This window comes from Mobula hypostoma, chromosome 9 (genome assembly GCF_963921235.1).
Source record: "Mobula hypostoma chromosome 9, sMobHyp1.1, whole genome shotgun sequence".
NCBI lineage: Eukaryota > Metazoa > Chordata > Chondrichthyes > Myliobatiformes > Myliobatidae > Mobula > Mobula hypostoma.
Window position 1 is genome coordinate 142,228,393 of NC_086105.1, and position 22,779 is coordinate 142,251,171.

The 22,779-nt window shown below is 44.7% G+C and overlaps 1 protein-coding gene across 1 annotated transcript in view; it reads left to right on the forward strand.

Annotated features, from left to right (window-relative positions):
* Positions 1-22,779, forward strand: part of pkd1a (polycystic kidney disease 1a) — a 286,990-nt gene that overhangs the window by 223,614 nt on the left and 40,597 nt on the right. The window contains exons 32-38 of the mRNA XM_063059334.1: positions 483-596; positions 766-806; positions 3,132-3,334; positions 6,542-6,650; positions 8,227-8,354; positions 18,225-18,427; positions 19,396-19,590. Of these exons, the coding sequence (XP_062915404.1) occupies positions 483-596; positions 766-806; positions 3,132-3,334; positions 6,542-6,650; positions 8,227-8,354; positions 18,225-18,427; positions 19,396-19,590 (993 nt within the window). The remainder of the gene's footprint in view (positions 1-482; positions 597-765; positions 807-3,131; positions 3,335-6,541; positions 6,651-8,226; positions 8,355-18,224; positions 18,428-19,395; positions 19,591-22,779) is intronic.

Sequence of the window (22,779 nt, forward strand, 5' to 3'; positions counted from 1 at the left end):
CACAATGTTCAGCAGGACAACACAGAACTCAACAAACAGAACACAGCAAGCAAGAAACCAACTGCAGTAAAACAAGCCACGATCCTCAGACTCGCCCACCCACACACGCAGACGGTTCTCCAGCTCCAGACAACGTTTAGTCTTGGGTGAATTCAAATCTTCACTTACTGTACTATGCAAAAGTCATCATCTTCATTGGTTTTCCATTAGTACTAAATCTTCAATACAAAACTGAAATCTCTGAATCCTTGTGCGTAATTCCAGTCTAAAGTCTCACCAGTGACCAAGTTCTGTCTAGTTAATTGCATTATTCCCGTAGTAACTGCCGTACCCCCAGTCTCTGCTCCCCAACACATTCCTAAGTTACCAAGCATTTATCAGACAAAAAGGCCTCAAGTGGAGGGAGTCTCAAGATCAAGGTTCAAGACAACAGTGAAGCCATTCTAAATTCAACGGACTTCTGCAATTCGTTTTTCCTGCAGGCAGCAATGACTGACTCGGATCCACTTGAATCAAATGTGCTGGAAATCGATGACTATGTCGATCCCTCGACAGCCGGCAGTTCCTTCCTGACCTTCGCTGACAACCTGGAGGAGGTGAGTGAGAACAGTGTGTGTTCTGCAATGAATATTTACACGAGCTAATCACAGGACTGTAGTTAGGCCAGGGTTAAATTGGGGGTTGCTGGGTGGCGTAGCCTATTCCACACTGTATCGCTAAATAAAAATTTCAGTTTAAAAGATCCAATTTCTCTTCTCTTTGTAGGATTACAAAGAGAAGCTAAAGACTGACATAAGTACAAAGGGGTGAGTACGTGGCAACTGCTTGTTTCTGAATATTACTCGCATTTTTTCAGTTAGGATAAAGGAGCTGAACTAACCATTGATCTATCTTTGCTGAGATCTGTGTGAAACTTTCCCTTTCCTGGCTTGAACCACACCTTGATTTGCTGTTGTAATCAAATACTTTGGTTTCTTACAGAGTCAAACCCACCTTGAGGATACCTCCCAATCATCTGATTTCAAGTCTGAATGTCACCTACATTTCCGAGGGTTATTACAAAATCAGCCCCTTAACATTATTACCCCTCAACCACCAGATTCCTGTACCATAGGGGATATCTTCACTAAACTTCAGTCACCCATCACTGAACTGTTCCCACAACCTATTGACTTACTTTCAAGGACTTCATCTCATGTTCTCGATATTTATTGCTTTGTTGACTTTTACACATTGGTTGTTTATCCATGTTGTGGTCTGCAGTTTTCCATTGACACCATTATGTTTCTTTATATTTACCGTGAATGCCACAAGAAAGCGAAAATACACAATTATTGATAACAAATTTACTTAGAACTTTGAATTTGAGGCTATCCACCAGTCAACTAATCAATGAGGGGGAGGGAACGTCGACTCAGACCATGAGAGGCCTGTGTCGGGCATTTTCATGCCTTACAAGGTGCAGATTGGAAGTCTGTGTGGGGCGCCACTCCTCACACAGACACTAGAGCAGTATGTGATTAAATACCTTGCTCAAGGGCACAAACACATTGCCATGAGGCTCAAACTAGCAACCTTGAGATAACCAGACGAACGCCTTAACCACTTGGCCATGTGCCCAACATGAAATCAATGAGCTAACCCCATTTCCCAAGGGCCCTCAAATATTTGGCAAACTTAGATCCATCCATCTTTAATTTCTAATCAGACATTGACCAGGTATAATTTGCAATGTCAAATCTCTCCCTTTCTCTGGAGGTTCAATTTTTTTTGGAGCTTCACCACTGCCCTGATATTATTACTTCACATCATTATTTTGCAGGACCTCATGTGGGAGAACCATATCTCCTTTATTAAAGTCAAAGTAAATTTATTATCAAAGAACATATTTGTCACCATATACAACCCTGAGATTCATTTTCTTGCAGGCATACTCAATATATCCTTAATTGAATAATAACCATAATAAGGTCCATGAAGGACTACACCAGCTTGGGCATTCAACCAGTGTGCAAAAAAACAACAAACTGTATAAATACAAAGAGAAAGAAATGATAATAAGTAAATAAACAATAAATATTGAGAACATGAGGTGAAGAGTCATTGAAAGAGAGTCCATAGGTTGTGGGAACATTTCAATGATAGGTTAAGTAAAATTGAGTGAAGATATCTCCTTTGGATTAAGAGCCTGATGGTTGAGTCCTGATGAAGGGTCTCGACCCGAAACGTCGACCGTACTCTTCTCCATAGACGCTGCCTGACCTGCTGAGTTCCTCCAGCATTTTGAGTGTGTTGCTCGGATTTCCAGCATCTGCAGATCTTCTCTTGATTGTGTTGAGGAGCCATAACTGTTCCTGAAGCTGGTGGCATGAATCTTGAGGCTCCCTGTACCTCCTTCCCGATGGCAGATCATATACTGGGTGGTGGGAGTCTCTGATGATGGATGCGGGAAGTCTCAGCAGGGGATGTATTTCTTGTGGCAGTTGGTAGAATTCTATCTTCTCCAGATCACACTGGTGCAATTCGACACTGCCACCATAGAGAGCATCCTCTCATCAGCCATCACTGTCTGGTGTAATGCTGCATCCTCTCGCGGTATACAAAAACCATCAGGATAGCATAAACAACTGATTGGCTGCAGTCTACCGTCCCTTCAGGACTTGCATGTGTAGCAGGCAGGAAAAATCATTGCGGGCACTACCCACATTGCAAACTACCTTTTCCCAGAGCTCCCTTCTAGAAAGCATTATAGGGCTATTAAAACAAAACAATTCACACCGTCTTCAAAGTTCACCCAGGCAATTAATCTGATCAACCATTCTAGTTAGCCACCCACCCCCCTCTATCCATTACACCCATCATTGCACTGTAAACACTTCAAACCACATTTTATAATGCTGTTTCCATTGTAAATACCTGCTGGTATTTAAGTACTTATGCTCACTTTATTCCATTTCTGTGCTTCTAATTGTGCTTGTACTCTGTGCTTATACAATTCTTTGTTCATTGTAAGTGCAGAATGTTGTTTTTGTTTCAAATCTCACCCTTCCCAACACACCACAGCGTTCTCTTAATCCCTGTGGATGTACGTGTTGAGTAAAGTTGATTCCTGGTCCCTCATCTGTCCACAGCCTGCCCAGCTGGCCCGCTTACAACAGCTTGGTGAACTGGCCAGACCTGCTGAACGATCAGTCCCTCGTAGAAAGCAACGTTCCGAAGCTAAGGAGGGGCCGAGGAACCCGTCACCTCGGACTCGAGGCACAGCTGACTTCAGACGATGAGCCACTGTCCCTTGTCTATGATCAAGCCAGGGCCAAAGCCCTGTCTGCTTCAGGTGAGCCTATAAACCGGCCAGGGAGATCCGTGAGTGGGGACCCGATAGTTGACACCTGAGTCTGCGAGGCCAATGGGGAAGTCGAGACCCATGGCTCTGCTGATCCACAAGTACCTGAAGGCCAGAGACAGCATCTCCTGGGGGTGGAGGGCTGGGTATTTGTGTGAGTTGGAGGGAAGAACAAGGCTTGGTTTCCTATTAACGCAACACACATAAAAGTTGCTGGTGAACACAGCAGGCCAGGCAGCATCTCTAGGAAGAGGTGCAGTCGACGTCTGGGTGCAGTCTCCCAGTGGCCACACATTTTAATTCCACATCCCATTCCCATTCTGACATGTCTATCCATGGCCTCCTCTACTGTAAAGATGAAGCCACACTCAGGTTGGAGGAACAACACCTTATATTCCGTCTGGGTAGCCTCCAACCTGATGGCATGAACATTGACTTCTCTAACTTCCACTAATGCCCCACCTCCTCCTCGTATCCCATCCGTTATTTATATACACACATTCTTTCTCTCACTCTCCTTTTTCTCCCTCTGTCCCTCTGACTATACCCCTTGCCCATCCTCTGGGTCCCCCCCCCCCGCCACCCCGCCCTCCTTGTCTTTCTTCCTGGACCTCCTGTCCCATGATCCTCTCATATCCCTTTTGCCAATCACCTGTCCAGCTCTTGGCTCCATCCCTCCCCCTCCTGTCTTCTCCTATCATTTTGGATCTCCCCCTCCCCCTCCAACTTTGAAATCCCTTACTCACTCTTCCTTCAGTTAGTCCTGACAAAAGGTCTCGGCCTGAAACGTCGACTGCACCTCTTCCTAGAGATGCTGCCTGGCCTGCTGCGTTCACCAGCAACTTTTATGTGTGTTGCTTGAATTTCCAGCATCTGCAGAATTCCTGTTGTCTTGGTTTCTTATTGTTGTTTATTGTCCTCTGCTTTTGTTGTGGACGTGCTATGTGGGTGCCGGAAAGTGTGGCAAATCTTGTGAGCTGCCCCATTGCATCTTTAAGTTTTAGTGGTTGTTAAGCCATTTGACATATTCCACTATACAGTACTGTGCAACAGTCTAAGGCACAAATACAGTACATAGCTAGGGTGCCTAAGACTTTTACACAGTACCGTAGTAATTTTATGTATTGCACTGTCCTGCTGCTGCTGCAAAAAAAGCTAATTTCATGACAGCTGTGAGTGATGATAAACTTGATTCTGATATGGGTCTCTGATGTGGACTGAGAGTGGGATCATAGAACATAGAATAGCACAGCACAGCACATTACAGGCCCTTCAGCCCACAATGTTGTGCCGACCCTCAAACCCTGCCTCCCATATATGCCCCCACCTTAAATTCCTCCATATACCTGTCTAATAGTCTCTTAAACTTCACTAGTGTATCTGCCTCCACCACTGACTCAGGCAGTGCATTCCACGCACCAACCACTCTCTGAGTAAACAACCTTCCTCTAATATCCCCCTTGAACTTCCCACCCCTTACCTTAAAGCCATGTCCTCTTGTATTGAGCAGTGGTGCCCTGGGGAAGAGGCGCTGGCTATCCACTCTATCTATTCCTCTTATTATCTTGTACACCTCTATCATGTCTCCTCTTATCTTCCTTCTCTCCAAAGAGTAAAGCTCTAGCTCCCTTAATCTCTGATCATAATGCATACTCTCTCAACCAGGCAGCATCCCGGTAAATCTCCTCTGTACCCTTTCCAATGCTTCCACATCCTTCCTATAGTGAGGTGACCAGAAATGGACACAGTACTCCAAGTGTGGCCTAACCAGAGTTTATAGAGCTGCATCATTACATCGCGACTCTTAAACTCTATCCCTCGACTTATGAAAGCTAACACCCCATAAGCTTTCTTAACTACCCTATCTACCTGTGAGGCAACTTTCAGGGATTGTGGACATGTACCCCCAGATCCCTCTACTCCTCCACACTACCAAGTATCCTGCCATTTACTTTGTACTCTGCCTTGGAGTTTGTCCTTCCAAAGTGTACCACCTCACACTTCTCCAGGTTGAACTCCATCTGCCACTTCTCAGCCCACTTCTGCATCCTATCAATGTCTCTCTGCAACCTTCGACAATCCTCTACACTATCTACAACACCACCAACCTTTGTGTCATCTGCAAACTTGCCAACCCACCCTTCTACCCCCCACATCCAGGTCGTTAATAAAAATCACGAAAAGTAGAGGTCCCAGAACAGATCCTTGTGGGACACCACTAGTCACAATCCTCCAATCTGAATGTACTCCCTCCACCACCACCCTCTGCCTTCTGCAGGCAAGCCAATTCTGAATCCACCTGGCCAAACTTCCCTGGATCCCATGCCTACTGACTTTCTGAATAAGCCTACCATGTGGAACCTTGTCAAATGCCTTACTAAAATCCATATAGATCACATCCACTGCACTACCCTCATCTATATGCCTGGTCACCTCCTCAAAGAACTCTATCAGGCTTGTTAGACACGATCTGCCCTTCACAAAGCCATGCTGACTGTCCCGGATCAGACCATGATTCTCTAAATGCCCATAGATTCTATCTCTAAGAATCTTTTCCAACAGCTTTCCCACCACAGACATAAGGCTCACTGTTCTATAATTACCCGGACTATTGAACAACGGGACAACATTCGCCTCCCTCCAATCCTCCGGTACCATTCCCATAGAGAATGATAATGGGAAAAGGTGAAAGGAGAGGGAAGGGGGCAGGAAGTACCAGAGAGACATTCTGTAATGATCAATAAACCAATTGTTTGGAATCAAATGACCTTGCCTGGTGTCTCAGGGCTGGGTGTGTTTGCACACATGCCACCCCACCCCGGCATTCCTTCTCTGACACCTGTCCCACGCCCCTCCCACAATGCTCCACCCTCACCAATCCCAACATCCTTTGCTCCCACCAGATTTATAAATACGCTGTCCGCTCCACATTGACAAATACACTTCTGTGCAGAAGACTTGGGCATCTTAGTTATATATACGTACCTGAGACTTTTGCAGAGTACATTTTGATATACATGTGATAAGTAAAATGAATCTGAATTTGAGAACTCACTGAAGTCCTAATTTATCCTCGGGCAGAATACTAGAGAGCGTCAAGTTGTCTTGAAAGGCTAGAAGACCCAAAGCAGTTAGAGGGCTTAACACCTGCATATGAAGTCCTGACCAACTCCAATCTGTTTGCATTTTTCCCACCAGATGAGCACCTGATACAGCAAATGAGCTTTGCTGGGAATAATGAGGTGTCAACCTCACACGACAGTGGCCGGGTCTCTCTGGATGTTGAGAGTCACCTAATATCTAATCTGTAAGTATGTTCTGAAAGTTTGCCCTTGTACTAGTCCTGACCCAGTTAAGCTTTCAATAGCTGAGAGTCTCGGGAGATTGAGAGACAAAAATTGAAATGAAAACTTCTTTGATGAATGTCCAAAAAATGACTTCAAGACTACTAGGTTTTCTTTCATATGGATATCATTGCTTTTCATTATTTGCAAGAAAGAAGAACATGAACCCAATATAAAATTGTTACGGCACAGAGGCAATTCAGCCCATCAGCCTATGCTGTCCCAACAATCCCATCAGTCCCTTTCTTTCTCCAAAGTCCTGACGAAGGGTCTTGGCCCAAAACGTCGACTGTACCTCTTCCTAGAGATGCTGCCTGGCCTGCTGCGTTCATCAGCAACTTTTATGTGTGTTGCTTGAAATTCCAGCATCTGCAAATTTCCTCATGTTTGAGTCCTTAATAATATAATCCCTTGCGTCTATCCAGTTTCTTCTTGAGAGCTGTAATTTCAGCACCTCAAACGTAGATGTGAAGCTGCTTATTTTAAATAGTTTAGTGGCTTTGTTTAAAAATTATTGTATAATGAATTAAGGCAGCAATGCAATGCATTAATGTAATGCAATAGTGCAGTAATGATGCAGTTTAGTTATGGGACGGGTATCCAACTTACTTACGCAGTCAAGTCCGTCACACCTACTGGGACATAACCACCGACAGTAACTCACCAGTGTCCTCTGTCCTGGCCAGTCTTTCGTGTTGTCCCAGGTGTTTGCCCATTTTTGAGAATCCTTCCTCTCCCAGGTATGAGGTATTTGGAACTTCTGTTGCCATTTCTGAAGCTGTGAGTTTTTACGGGAGGGGGTTGCTAGACTAATTCAGTCAGGCTTGAGACCATCCATGGCCAGTACAGGCAGACTGTAACCTCTGGAGATGAATCCTTTCTTCCCAGAGATCACACAGATGCTGCTCGACAAGCTTTGGGTTCCTCCAGCGGATTGCTCACAATTCTTGTACAACGTTACCTAGTGTAGAAACCCATGAAGTAGGTCACTGCATATGTCTGTATGAAGTTTGTACGTTTTTCTCATGACCGGGTGGGTTTTCTCTGGGTGCAATGGTTTCCTCCCACGTTCCAAAGATGTACCAGTTAATAGGTTAATTGGTCATTACAAATTGTCTTGTGATTAGATTAGTGTTAAATAGATAGGTTCCTGGATAAAGGCCAACACACCAACCTTCTTAAAAACCCTATCAACTTGTGCAACAACTTTGAGGGATCTGTGGACACGGAGTCCAAGAGCCCTCTGTTCCTCCACACTGCTATGAATCCCACGATTAACGCTGTATTCTGCCTTCAACTTCAACCTTTCAAAGTGAATCCCTTCACATTTTTCCGGTTTGAACTCCAGTCCAGTATAAATGGATATTAACAGAGGCACTGCCTACAGTACCAGTTGTAAATGCAGTGCCGGAGATCCTTAGAACAGGTTTGTGTACGGAAGTGAGGACTCACACCCTTGTCTTAGTGTTGGGATTTGCTGAGATCAGAGTGGTTTTGCTAATTTTTCTTTTTTAACACCATTATCTTTTTCTGCTTCAGAACAGAGATAATCAGTGGGAATGAAGAGCTGCCAACAGAGGCAGCAATTTTGCACAAGACCGGTGACTTTGGTCATGTCATGCGGCCTACTCAAGGTATTGGAAGACTGGCCACCACCAGAAGAATAGGTAAGTGCACCAAGCAGATGTCCTGCTCCAGAATAAAGAGGCCGCCTAATTTTAAGGAATTTTACTCTCTGAAATTTGGTTGAGGTATCCATGTCATCGTCCACTCCCCTAAATCTCCCGTTACAGCCCATATCCTCTGTGAGGGTTTCTCCAGAGCTATTGGTAGATGCAATCGTATGTGGTTGTAGATGCTGTACTTAGTGCCATCCCATCTTCAGAGGAGAAAAAACCCTTCCATTAACCTTGGCTGTGCATGGTTGTTGGGTCTGTTGATTTTGTGATCCAGAGATTCTCCAGAAGTCAAGAATGAGGCATAAAATTTGTTGCTACGGTCGTTGATAAAGTGAAAGAAGAACAAAGAAGTAGTGAGCATCTTATCCAAAACCTAGTTCGAACTAAAAAGATCACAGCATTCCAGTAATAACAATTAACCTATAAAATTCAGATTATAGGTTTTTGTTTTCACTGGGATGATATGCATCCAGATTGCAGAAGTGTAACACTTGCTGCAGAAAAACTAAGTTTCTAAAAAAATACAGAAGCAACTATACTCCAACAACTGGAAAATTCATTGAACAATTACAGCTACACTTAATGGACACTTTATCAGGAACCTCTTGAACCTAATGAAGTGGCCACTGAGTGTCTGTTTGTGATCTTCTGCTGCTGTAACCCAACCACTTCAAGATTCGACATGTTGTGCATTTAGAGAAGCTGTTCCACACATCACTGTTGTAATGTGTGGTTATTTGAGTTACTATAGCTTTCCTGTCAGTTCAACCAGTCTAACCATTCTGCTCTGACCTCTCTCATTAACAAGGCATTTTCACCCACTGAACTGCCACTGATTGGATTTTTTGGGGGTTTTTTTTTGCCCCATTCTCTGTAAACTCTAGAGACTGTTGTCTGTGAAACTCCCAGGAAATCAGCAGTTTCTGAGATACTGAAACCACCCCACCTGGCTCCAACAGTCATTCCATGGTCGAGGTCACTTAGATCACATTTCTTCCCCATTCTGGTGTTTGGTCTGAACAACAACTGAACCTCTTGGCCATGTCTGCATGCTTTTATGCATTGAGTTGCTGCCACATGATTGGCTGATTAGACATTTGCATTAATGAGCAGGTATACCTAATAAAGTGGTTCATTGAGGGTACATAGGTAATTATGTAGAATACAAGGAGGCATAAGAAAGATTAAACCACAAGAAAAATAAAAATTGCACTCTAATCCAACGATGTGGAAGAAGCCTGAAGTCGCGAGGGTGTGAACGTTGGAATCTGGAGTATCGAACAAAATGGAGGAATTCAGAGTGTCAGGCAGCCTCTGTAGGCCAAGGGCCTCTTGACCTTTCAAGTGGAGACCCTTCATCTGCAATGAGAGTAGAGGGGGAATATCGGAGGAGAAGAAGGGACTTCTCTGAGGATTGTCACCTTGTTCCTGTTGGAGAGGCTTGTGACTTCCTACGATCCCAAAAGCAATGCTGCCTAGAGTTCAGCTGCCTGTCACTTAGCTCCTGGTAGGGTCACCCATGGCGGTAATATCAAGGGGGAGGTTCCAGACCAAGAGCGATCCAGCCAAGACCTCAGCAGTGAAGCTGGTGGGAGATAATTTCACATCACTACAGCAGCGAAGCTGGCGGGAGATAATTTCACATCACTACAGCAGCGAAGGCAGAGGAAGGCTACAATGGCGAGGGGTCCCCAGTCAACTTTCACTCCATGCCACTGGTCCCTCAGCCCGGTCTGTCAAGGACTGTGTGGTGGCAACCCATGCATCAGCCTCCCCGTGTTCAGCAAAGTCATGCACTGTTGTGTTCCATTAAGGGAATCCACCCTAACGTCCTGGATTAAGTCCCATTGCGATTAGCAGGGGTGATGGGGGCAGGACTGTGAGATCTGGAACTGTGAGCCCATCAGAACTTTTTGTTCCCAGATCAGCCTCTACAGACACCTGAAGACCCACCAATAGACAACCCCTTAGGAGAATATTGTACTTAGTTTGAGTGATCGCACTACTGCTAGAGAGGAGTTACACACACAAAATGCTGGAGGAACTCAGCAGGCCAGGCAGCACTTAGGGAAAGAGTACAGTCGACATTTCGGGCCAAAATGTTGACTGTTTACTCTTTCCCATAGATGCTGCCTGGCCTGCTGAGTTCCTCCAGCATTTTGCGTGTGTTGCTCAGATTTCCAGCATCTGTAGATTTTCGCTTGTTTTGGAGAGGAGTTAGCCAGTATAAAGAGGTAAGGGGGAAAGGGGTGAAGCAAGAGCCGGTGAATGATAGAGATGAAATAAAGTCCTAAGTATCTACGGTTCATTCCCCCCCCCCCCCCACAGATGCCACTTGACCCATTGAGCTCCTCCAGAAGTTGGTTATTGGGGAGAATTTCTTTCAGATTCTCTTGAAGTCCCATCAGATCTCCAGTAAAAGATTGAGTGTGCTACCCACCGATCCTTCAGCAAGTCATGCTAAGGGCTACTTTGTTTCTCTGGAGGTCAATGAGAAGAACAATACAGAAACAGGCCCTTGGGCCCATCTAGTCTATGCCGAAACCATTTAAACTGCCTACTCCCACCAACCCGCACTGGGACACTGGGACAATAGCTTTCCATACCCCTACTATCCATGTACCTATCCAAACTTCTCTTAAACGTTGAAATCAAGGTCACATGGATCACCTGCGCTGGCAGCTCATTCTATACTCTCCCAACCCTCTGTTTTCCCTCATGTTCCCCTTAAACTTCTCACTTTTCACCCTTAAGCCATAACCTCAGGTTGTAGTCCCACCCAACTTGAGTGGAAAAAGCCTGCTTGCCCCTATCTATACCCCTCATAATTTTGTATAGCTAGTACCTGTGCAAATTCCAGTCACCCATCCATCCTGTGTATCCAAGTTGGCAATATAGTCCTTCTCTTCAGTGGTTAAGTTAATGGTTTTGTAACCAGAGGTTTGGATCATTGAACCAAAGAAATGACTTCAAATCCCACACGCCGCAATGGGTTCTAAAGCTACTTTCAGTAGTCGAGATATTGTTGGATTAGACCCTAAAACATAGGATCAAATCTGTTCCGCCATTGCATTATAGCTGATTTATTATCCCTCTCAACCCCATTGTCCTGCCTTTTCCTGTAACCTCTCATGCCCTGACTGATCAAGAACCTATCAACCCTCATTTTAAATACATCCCAATGACGTGCAGATTGAACGGTTAATTACCCACTGTAAATTGCCCCCACTGTGTGTGGGTGAGTGTTAGAATGGGGAGAGGAGGGGAAGTTGATGGAGATACGAGAAGACGAGATGATAGGGAAAAATAGTGGTGTAATGGATATGAGCTGCCATATAGACTGAATGGGTCAAATGTCTTCCTCATATATCACAGATTAGAACTCTCACAGGGAATTGGACCAGGAAACAAAGGGGAACCTTTCCCATTGTCCGACGGGCTGATCATCTGGGCCTAAAATTCGCTGTCCTTGTGCCAGAACCTGTTCCGTCGCCAGAGTGGTTAGCATGACGCTATCACAGTTCAATCCTTTGTACAGAATCTCTGCCTGTCCTCTCCATGAAATGTGAGCATTTTGTCCAGGTTCTCCGGCTCCTCCTACAATCCAAAGACATACCGGGTAGGTGAATCGGTCATTGTAAATCGCCCCATGGTTCGGTTAGGGTTAAATCAGGGTTGTTGGGGGTTTCTGAGCGATGCAGCTCAAAGGGCCTGTTCCGTGTGGTATTTCTAAATTAAACAGCAGGGGCAGAGGGTACAGTCACTCACAGGGAGTCCATCAGCACTGGGAACACCTCAGGGCTTTCCCAGACAGTTGATGAGGCTCTGCACACCCCACCCCACCCCAGATGGAGTCTCCAACAGGGGGCATTGAATACTTGTGAAGGTCTTTGCATCCACACTCAGGAGACGTGAAAGAAATATAAAAATTTAAATCAGAAAACACTGGGACTCTCTGCAACTCAGGAAACACCTGCGGAGAGATTACATTTCAGCCTCATTCTCAACTGCTACTCCCGAGTCCAAGGAACTGACTTGCATAAAAATAGAACGTGCCAGTGGTGAAACTGTTTCGGCCAAGAATTGGAGGTGGGGTGGGGAAGGTTTCATCAGTCACAGAATTCGAGCTACTCAGAAAACAGAAAGGACATGGAAAAGGTACTTCAGCACCTTCTTGCTGTTAAAAGCAGTCAAATTTCCTTGGTCCGTAAGCTATATTCCCTCTAAGCTGTGTGCGCGTGTGCACGCACACACGTTTTTCAGACAGCGCACAAACAAAAGGTTAGTTACCTAAAATAATGTAGTAATTAATAATTACACTTATTGAAAATAATCTTTTAGCTAAATGTTTCTGTTAACTAGTTAGTCGGTTTTTCAAATACCACAATGCATGTCACCAGTTTACGTCACCTCACCTTTCATGTTCTGGTTTGTACAGCTGCATCACAGCGGCAGCCATCTTTGGCAGACAGTTTTCATATCGTAAAGTTTACAAAGATCTGTTTCAAATCCTGTCGATAGCTTACTAAGTTTTTATTGGAAAAAATATTGATTCACTATGTCGAATTCAAAAGAAGCGAAGGGCGTGAAACGCAAAAAAACTGCAAATTTGTTTAAAGTTGAATGGCTTAACAAAATAGTAGAAACTGCTACACCAAAAGCTCATGAGGTCATGAACGTTCAGCTGCGAGAAATATTTATGTATGTTTCGGAAACTGGAGTTATCTGTTTGTATTGTCGTGATGTGAAAGTTGCTGGAGAATTTGCTAGTGGAAAGAAGTGGGATGATATTTGGAAACTTGACTTTTTGAAGCATCATTTGGCAAGTAAATCACATTTGGACAGTGTACAAAAGCTCAGGCAACAGAACCCGTCATTACCTGTTACAGGAGTGTTACGCATGTTAAGGTTGCGTGCAGATGAGCAAGAGTGAAAACAATCAAACCCAGAAGAGATCAAAGTTCTTATCGACAGTATGTTGTTAGCTGTTAAAATGAATAACTCTTTACATTCAGTTCAACACATTAATGAACATATGGAAAAGTATGTTCAACTCCCAGACAGCTGGGACAAGATAAGATAAGAAAGCAGTATCTGGGAGACAATGTTTCATGGAGTGACAAAGTTAAAGTTTTGCTAAGCCAACAAGGTGAAGAAAACATCACAGTAGATACAAGTTCGCTGTTGACTTTTTTAAATAGTCCTTGTGTTCATTTAGAAGAAAGGTTTCCTGAAGATGAGGTACAAGAATAGTCAGCTTTTGATTTCTCCGCATTTGCAGATTGTGACTTCACATATGGCGATGAACAAGTTAATGCCTTATGTCTAAAATATCATGATTTTCTAGCTGAAAATACTGTAATAGTTAGACAGTTTAATGATTTCAAATTTTCCATGCAAGAAAAAATTAAATCCAAACTGATTTCAAACTTTGCTCAAATGGTGGCATTTGTACTTCAAAATGAACAGTTTTGCAACCTTGCACAGTTGATGGACATTGGGGGAATCTTTCTTGCGTCTAGTGCAGACTGTGAGCGAGGTTTTACCCTAATGAATCAACTCAGAAACAAGCTGAGAAACCGTTTAGGTGAATGTCATTTGAATATGTTAATGAGAATCAAAAGCTTTCAACTGGATGGAAGTCGTATTAGTCTAGATAGAGTTTACAAAGAATGGGTAAATGCCAAAGGCAGGAGAGAGAAAAAATAACTGAGTGACTTAAATATGTATGTTATTTTGTTGTTATTCTGTGCAGTTTTATGTCAAATATTTTGTAAACCTACATAAACTGTGCCATGTGTGCATTCAGTGCGCACATACTTTTGTCACAGGAAAAAAAATTTGCACAACATAAGATTTTTTGTGCACACTGACTACTAAAAATTAGAGGGAACATTGTCCATAAGGTTGTTATAGCTGGGGCTGGTGATGGGGACAAGCTCCCACTACCTATTAAATGCTCCCAGTGGCGCGTGTCTCAAATAGCCTCCGACAATCAAGTCCAGGTCCTGACTTTACCTGTGGCTTAGCTACTCAGCCCAGCAGAACTGTTTCTCCTCACACGAAAAGTGGCAAAGGTGGGTCACTGGTACCTTAAAACCAGTCACTATGGGCAGCGGTGGCTCATCGGGCGTGGCTGGCAGCTCATCTCGGAGAACGAAAACTCTAATCTCAAACCTCCACTGCCTTACGGTTATATGCACTCATGAGGAAGGCTTCAGGAGTAAACCCTGAGTAACAATCCAAACCTGGAGTCCCTAAGGCAGTCCTACATCCAGTTCAACACTGATTGGCAACTCTTGTGACACTGCTGGTGCCAAACTGTATCGGTCTCTGCTGTTCCTTAGGATTCATCAGCTGCGTGGAGCGGGGGCAGCCTGCCACATGGACAACAGCTTGCTCTCCAAATCACACAGCCCAGGTTTTCGTACTGACTTATGTATGGCAGCTAGGATGCAATATCTATGGCTGACCCCAACCAACACGGGGCCTCAATTTCCTGGAATAATGCTGTGAATAGAGAGTGGTTAGGTATAAAGTAAATGTGTTTAATCTATATCTAATTTGCCTTCTGTTCATTGAGTCATACAGGAGGGAAATAGGCCCTTCAACCCATCTGGTCATTATTGACCAAGGTGCCCATGAAAGCTAGTCCCATTTTCCCACATTTGGCCGATATCTCTCTAAACCTTTCCAATCCATATACCAGTCCCACTGCCTTGTCAAAGTTGGTACTGTACCCACCTCGACCACTTTTTCCTGCAGCTCATTCCACATTGTGGCACCATAGGGTAGAGGTTAGCATGATGCCTTACAGCACCAGCGATCATGGGTCAATTCCCGCCACGGTCTGTAAGGACTTTGCATCTTCTTCTCCGTGACTGCATGGATCTCCTCGGGGTGGTCTGACTTCCTTCCGTATTCGAGAGACTCATAGGATAGGGATAGTAAGTGATGAGCATGCTATACTTGTGCCAGACTGTGCTGGTTGTAGGCGCAAACGATGCATTTGTTTCGATGTTTCAATGTATACACAGTTTGAGGATGTGTTGGGGGCAACTCGCAAGTGTCTCCATGCTCCTGGCGGACTTTCAAAGGGGGTGGCTAGTGTGGAGGCAAGGAGAGGAGAATAAAATGGAGTCGAATAGAATTAGCGTCAAGAAGATAACTGGTTGATGATTGCCACAGACTCGGTAGGCCAATGGTGTGACACTATATCTGCATCTAATGTAGGTTTCCTGCAAATGACTAAAGTTGTTGACCTTTTAAATATAATTGCAAATAACATTTTTAAATAGTTCATCTATCCACAGGATGTGGGCATTGCTGGCATTACGGGCCATTTCCAATCCCCAGCTCCCTTTATTGAATTTCAGAGGGTAGTTAAAGAGGGTTATTAAAACAAAAACCTCACACCATGTTAATAATATCTTCCCCCAAGCAGTTAATTTGACTAACCATTCTAATTAGACCCTACGTCCCCTCCCCCATCTATTACCTCAAGTCACTGCTCTGCACTGTAAACTCTTTAAACCACTTTTATAATGCTGTTTACATTGTAAATACATGCTGGTATTTATGTATTTATTCACATTTTATTCCATATCTGTACTTTAACTTCTAATTTTATTTTAATATCATTCTTTATTCTTTATAACTCATGAACGGTGCATGTTCTACCAGTACACACAGCAAATTCCCAAGATGCCTGGCAAATAAAGTTGATCCTTATAAATGAATCACATTAACACGAGGAAAATCTGCAGATGCTGGAAATTCAAGCAACACGCACAAGATGTTGGTGGAACGCAGCAGGCCAGGCAACATCTCTAGGAAGATGTACAGTTGACGTTTCGGGCCGAGACCCTTCATCAGGACTAACTGAAAGAAGAGATAGTAAGAGCTTTGAAAGTGGGAGGGGGAAGGGGAGATCCAAAATGATAGAAGAAGACAGAAGGGGGAGGGATGGAGCCAAGAGCTGGAGGGATACAGAGCTGGAGAAGGGAGAGGGCGATGGGACGGGAGGCCTAGGGAGAAAGAAAGGGGGAGGGGAGCCCAGAGGAAGATAGAGAGCAGGCAAGGAGTGATTGTGAGAGGGATAGAGGGAGAGAAAAAATGGAGGGGAAGGTAAATAAGGGATGGGGTAAGAAGGAGAGGAGGGGCATTAACGGAAGTTAGAGAAATCTATGTTCATGCCATCAGGTTGGAGGCTACCCAGACGGAATATAAGGTGCTCCCCCTCCCACTTTCAAATCTCTTACTATCTCTTCTTTCAGTTAGTCCTGACGAAGGGTCTTGGCCTGAAATGTCGACTGTACCTCTTCCTATAGATGCTGCCTGGCCTGCTGCATTCCACCAGCATTTTGTGTGTGTTAAGTGAATCACGTTGATGGGTTACATGTTTATTTATTTATTTTTTATATAGAGATGTTTTAATACCAGAGGATATGCATTGAAGGTGAGAGGGGGCAGGTTCAAAGGGGATGTGAGGGGTAAGTTTTTCACTCAGAGAGTGGTGGATGTCTGGAATCTACTGCTTGGTATGGTGGTAGAGGCTTTTGAGAGACATTCGGATGGGCACATGGAGGTAAGGAAGATGGAGGATATGGATATTGTTTAGGTTGGATTAGTGCTTGGGTGTTTTTGATTTGCTTTTTAGCTGGCTCAGCAAATACCTGATCCTGTGCTGCACTGTTCTATCTATACTATGTGGTACAGACCTTTCTGGACCAACTTATTAACCCTAGCTTAATCACAGGACAATTTACAATCGCCAATTAACCTACCGTCTGGTACACCTTTACACTGTGGGAGGAAACCGGAGCACCCGCAGGAAACCCACGCGGTTCATGGGAAGGAAAGTACAAACTCCTTACAGAGGATGCCAGAATCAAAGTCTGAACTCCAGCACAGTTGTAATAGTGCAGCGCTAACAACACTATTTAAAAACTATAAACATACCCAGTCCAGAAATTAACCAATTCTCTTTGTTCAGCTGCTCTCTGTTAATGTGCAAATCTAAATTGTTGGCTTCTGGGAGTTCGAATAAGGCTGATGTACATAGATTTACCCAAGAAAGGATCCACCTGCTACAAATGTAGTATATATTTGACTATATCTAATATCTCAATAGGAATCAATTATACAAGTATACTGTAGGTATCATGTGATTTGAGATTGTGAATGAAAATCGATACTCAATAACAAAATGATGGCTCTGGTATTGAATGAGTGTTAACTGTATACATGAGAATTACAGGTAGATATTTGTAGTTTACAACACAAGCATGCACAGAGCGGCCACGTTACTAGGTACAGGTGGGAATCCGGTATGGTGTTCACTGTTGTAGCCCATCCACTTCAAGATTGGACATGTTGTTCAATAACTAATTAACCTACTTACTGATGCATTTTGAAGTGTGGGAGGAAACCAGAGCACCCAGAGGAAACTCAGACGGTCCCAGGGAGAACGTACAAACTCCTTACAGATGGCGCAGGAGTTGATCTCTGAACTCTGATGTCCCGAGCTGTGATAGCGGTGAGCTAACGGCTACACTACCGTGGCACCTAACTGGGCTAGGGCTATGCCCACAGCAGATTCCCTTGTCTGAATTAAATTGCTTTTTAAATGACAACTTGGAAAATTCATACACACCATTACTGACAGAAAACTCTTCAGTAACCAGATTATTGGTACTTAATTATTTAAACATATCTTCCAACAGCTGTTATGGAATTTGAAGCCACTGGATCAATTATCCCAGCTTCTCAGTACTAGTGAATTGTCAGTGTGCTTCTGTCCTTGTAACCTAGGTTGGGGTTTGTCTAACGTTGCTTGGTATTCTTGTGTCTCAACAGCATTCAGTGACCCTCCACAGCGATGTCTGTTTCCATTCTGGTGCAGTTACATGGCCCACGCCCTCTGCTTCTTCCTCTTCAGCATCTCCATCACCGTGTCACTTTGGATCGGGGTCTCCTTCACTCCCCAGGTCGCTCTCATGTGGCTCATCTCAGGAATCTTCAGCGTCCTCTCCTCATTCTTCCTCCTGGAACCTTTGAAGGTAGGTTTGTCGAAGTGTGAGTCGAAGCTTATTGAGATCATAAAAAGCAACGTGCTTGTAAAAAGCTTGGTTCTTGCTGTAGACCCTGAGACTTTGAAAAGTGAGAGAATGAAGGGGTTGGGTATAAATAAGAGGGTGTAACCAGTTACAAGGGGGCAGAATGAAACTGAAAGACAGAGTGGTCTCTTTCTTTACTGTTTCACTCCACATTCAGTGTCCACTTTATTGGGTACATCCTGTACCTAATAAAGTGGTCACTGAGTCTATTTCTGTGTGTTTGTGATCTTATGCTGCTGTAGCCCATCCAATTCAAGGTTTGACGTGTTGTGCATGCAGAGATGTTCTTCTGCACACCATAGCTGTAATGTGTGGTCATTGGAGTTACTGTCACCTTTTGTCAGTTTGAACCAACCTAGCCATTCCCCCTTGACCTCTCTCGTTTTGTAAGGTGCTTTTGTTCACAGAATGATTATTGGTGCCAGACGGGGTGGTTTGAGTATCTCAGAAATTGCCGATCTCCTGGGACTTTCACACGTATCAGTCTGTAGAGGTTACAGAGAGTGACGGGAAAAACAAAACACATCTAGTGACCAATAATCATGTGGGCCAAAATGCCTTGTTAATGAGAGAGGTCAAAGGTAAATGGCCAGACTGGTTCAATCTGACAGGAATGGGGCGGTAACTGCAATAACTATGCATTATAACAGTGGTGTGCAGAAGAGCATCTCTGAATACTCAGCACATTGAAACTTGAAGCGGATGGGCTACAGCATCAGAAGACCAGGAATGTACACTCAGTGCAGGAGGTAGGTAATAAAGTGGCCACCGAATGTAAATTCGGAGGCAGAATATGACAAGTGCCGGTGACATACAGAGAGTTTAGCAGCCCCAACTGAGGATGACTTTCTGGGCGTAACAGCTGTGATCTGCTGTAAATGGCTCTGACGTTCCACTTGCTTGCATTACAGGTTCTGCTTGAAGCACTTTATTTCGCACTGGTCGCCAAGCGTGTCCACCCGGACGAAAACGACAACCTTGTGGAGAGGCCACGCGTGGAACAGGTCTCGGAGAGAATCAGAAAGGTCTGGCCCCCTCAAGGGTACGGCCTTCTGCAGGCTAGAGAGGAGGCCAGGAAGGTCCAGATCCTTCACAGGATGCTGAAGGTACGGTCTGTCCTGAATTGGGAAACTCCAACCAATACACGGTCTCTGCTGGCAATCAAGAGATCAAGAGAAACCGTCCATACTCATTCTAAAAATATACAGAACTATGCAAATGTTCTTAGCCATATAAATAGGCAGGGTGCCAAGCACTTTTGCACAGGACTCTATTTGTCAACATGGAGCAGAGTGCGAGTTTGTAAATCTGGCAGGAGCGAAGGATGTTGGGAATGGTGAGGGTGGAGTGCCACAGGAGGGGCGTGGGACAGCTGGCAGAAAAGGAATGCCAGGGGCAGGAGGAGGTGCATTTGTAGACATACCCGGCCCTGAGACACCCAGCAAGGTCATTTGATTTCAAACATTTGATTTGCTGATCATTACAGGATGTCTCTCTGGTGCTTCCTGTTCCGTCCCCTCTCCCCTCCCCTTTTCCCAACCGTGATTCCCCTCTCTCTGTCCCCCTTCCCACTGTCAGTCCACAACAGGAACCCATATCAGAATCAGGTTTATCATCATTCACATATGTTATGAAATTTGTTTTTTCAGCAGCAGCAGTACAGTGCAATATGTAAAATTACTACAGTACTGTGCAAAAAAACAGGCACCCTAGCTATATATTTATGCCCAAGACTTTTGCACGGTACTGTACTTTATTCATATAAATGTATGCAGGAAATGCAATGCATCCAGCACACTCCTTGCTTTGACGTATGGGTTAGTCAGCTGTGGGCTTGGGAGACTGGAGCATAGAAGATTGAGGGGAGATTTAATAGAGCTAGACAAATTATAGGGTAAATGCAAGCAGGCCTCGTTCCACTCTGGTTGGGTGAGACTAGAACTAGAGTTCATAGGTTAAGGGTGAACGGTGAAATATTTAAGAGGAGGCTGAGGGGAAATTTCTTCACTCAGAGGGTGCAAGTGTGGAACGAGCTGCCAGCAGAAGTGGAGGACGCAGGTCCGAATCCAAAGTGAAAGAGAAATTTGGAAAGGTAGATGGATGGAATGGGTACCGAGGTTTATGATCCAGGTGGTACCTAATAAAGTGGCCACTGTAGAAATAATTTCTACCTCAGTTTACCCCCTTTGGATCTTTTATCTATCATTCTGTTTGCAGAGAGATGGGAGGCTTTGCATGGAGCATAACAGGAATGGGTTAAACACCGTCTTTGGACCAAACTGATTTATTTTTGTCACATGTGCTGGGATACAGTGAGAAATGTTATTTTTGCGTTCCATCCACATCGCTAATTTCATGAAAATGGTCGTGCAAGGGAATGCAGTGTAAAGAGAAGGTGCAGTACAGGCAGACTAGTAAGGCGTAAGGCCATAAAAAGGTAGATTATGAGGTCAAGAGTATATCTTATTATACTAGTCTGATAACAACTATAGTTCTGGTAAGATGGCAGTGTGCTCGGACGCAGCGGCCACTCCAGGGCCAATCAAAGGTGTACTTGTTCATCTTGTATGTCTTTTTTTACGATCACAAGTTACTGCTGGATACAAAGGACATCCAGTACTGCAGGATGATCCCGTCAGCGAGTTGCTCGATAGCAGCGGAGCTGGATTTATTGCACATTGTTGTGTATGGTCGTCTGTACTTGCCGTGTACCGTTGGATGGTGCAAAGTGCAAATGATTCTCTCGGGCATTTTTATTGCGATCGCAAGACCCTGTTGAACATTGGTAATGTAGAATACTACAAGTCTGGTTCACTGACAGTGGCGGGCGGGGGGGGGGAGGAGCTGCATTGTTTTGGATGCGGTAAGGACTAGGCCAAGGCCACAGGTTTGCTCTTGCAGCTGACCAAGACAGGAGGTGCCATCGCATTGCCATGGAACACCCGCAGGGTGCGCTAGAATCTGTACTTGGGTAGGGGGCCGGCCCCTCCAGGGTTCACTCGTTGGTAGAAAAATTACCCCCAATTCCGCAGTCATGCTACTCAGGGACGTGAGCTTTTTTTTTGTTCTTTGTGATTGTATTTTTTCTACTGTACTACATGCTATTTGCAGTGTGCTGTGTGCCGTCGGTAACGTGTTTCAGAGGAACACTGTTTCATTTGGCTATGTCCGTGTCGGGTTGACTGGCAATTAAACCTGAACCTGAACTTGCTCAGTGGTGTTGTCTCAGAGGGATAGAAGCTGTCCTCAAACCTGGTGGTACAAGCTTTCAGGCTTTTGTATCTTCTGCCTGATGGGAGTGGAGGGGATGAAGAAGGAATGCCTGTAATGGGTAGGATCTTCAATTATGTTGGCTGCTTTAACGAGCCAGTGAGAAGCGTAGGCAGAGTCCATGTAAGGGAGGCTGGTTTTAGTGATTTTCTGAACTGCGTCCACAGCTTGCCGTGGTTTCTTGTGGTTATGGGCAGAGCAGTTGCCATGCCAAGCCATGATACATCCATATGTGATTACTGCCCCGATGGGGGCAATCTCAGGTTGGAGGAGCAACACATTATTTTCCATCTGGGTAGCCTCCAACCTGATGGCATGAGCATCAGTTTCTCCAACTTCAAGTATTTACCCCCCCTCCCTTCCCTCAACTTCAGTTCCTCATTCTGGACTCCCTGTTACGTATTTTCTTCTGTTCATCTACCTATCACCTCCCCCTGGTGCCTCTCCTCCTTCCCTTTCTCCTTTTTCCTATCAGATTCCTTCTCTCCTTCTTTTACCTTTTCCACCTATCACCTCCCAGCTTCTTACTTCATCCCCCTTCCCCCACCCACTCTGGCTTCACCAGTCACCTTCCAGCTTGTCCTCCTTCCCCCCCCTCCACCCCATCTTCCACTTCTAGCCCCTTCCTTTCCAGTCCAGATGAAGGGTTCCAGCCCAAAATGTTGACTGTTTATTCACTTCCATAGATACTGCCTGACCTGCTGAGTTCCTCCAGCGTATTGTGTGTGTTGCTTTGGATTTCCAGCATCTGCAGAGTCTTTTGTGCCCATAGTTTACTGTTTGGTTATAACTTCATGCAACCACAGCGCAGAAAAAACAGCCTCAGGATAGAGGGGTGCCCTTTCGAAACAGAGATGCAGTGAAATTTCTTTAGCCAAAGGGTGGTTAGTGTGTGGAATTTGTTGCCGCATGCAGCTGTGGAGGCCAGGTCATTGGGTGTATTTAAGGCAGAGATTGATAAGTTCTTGATTGGACATGGCATCAAAGGTTACGGGGAGAAGGCCGGGAACTGGGGTTGAGGAGGA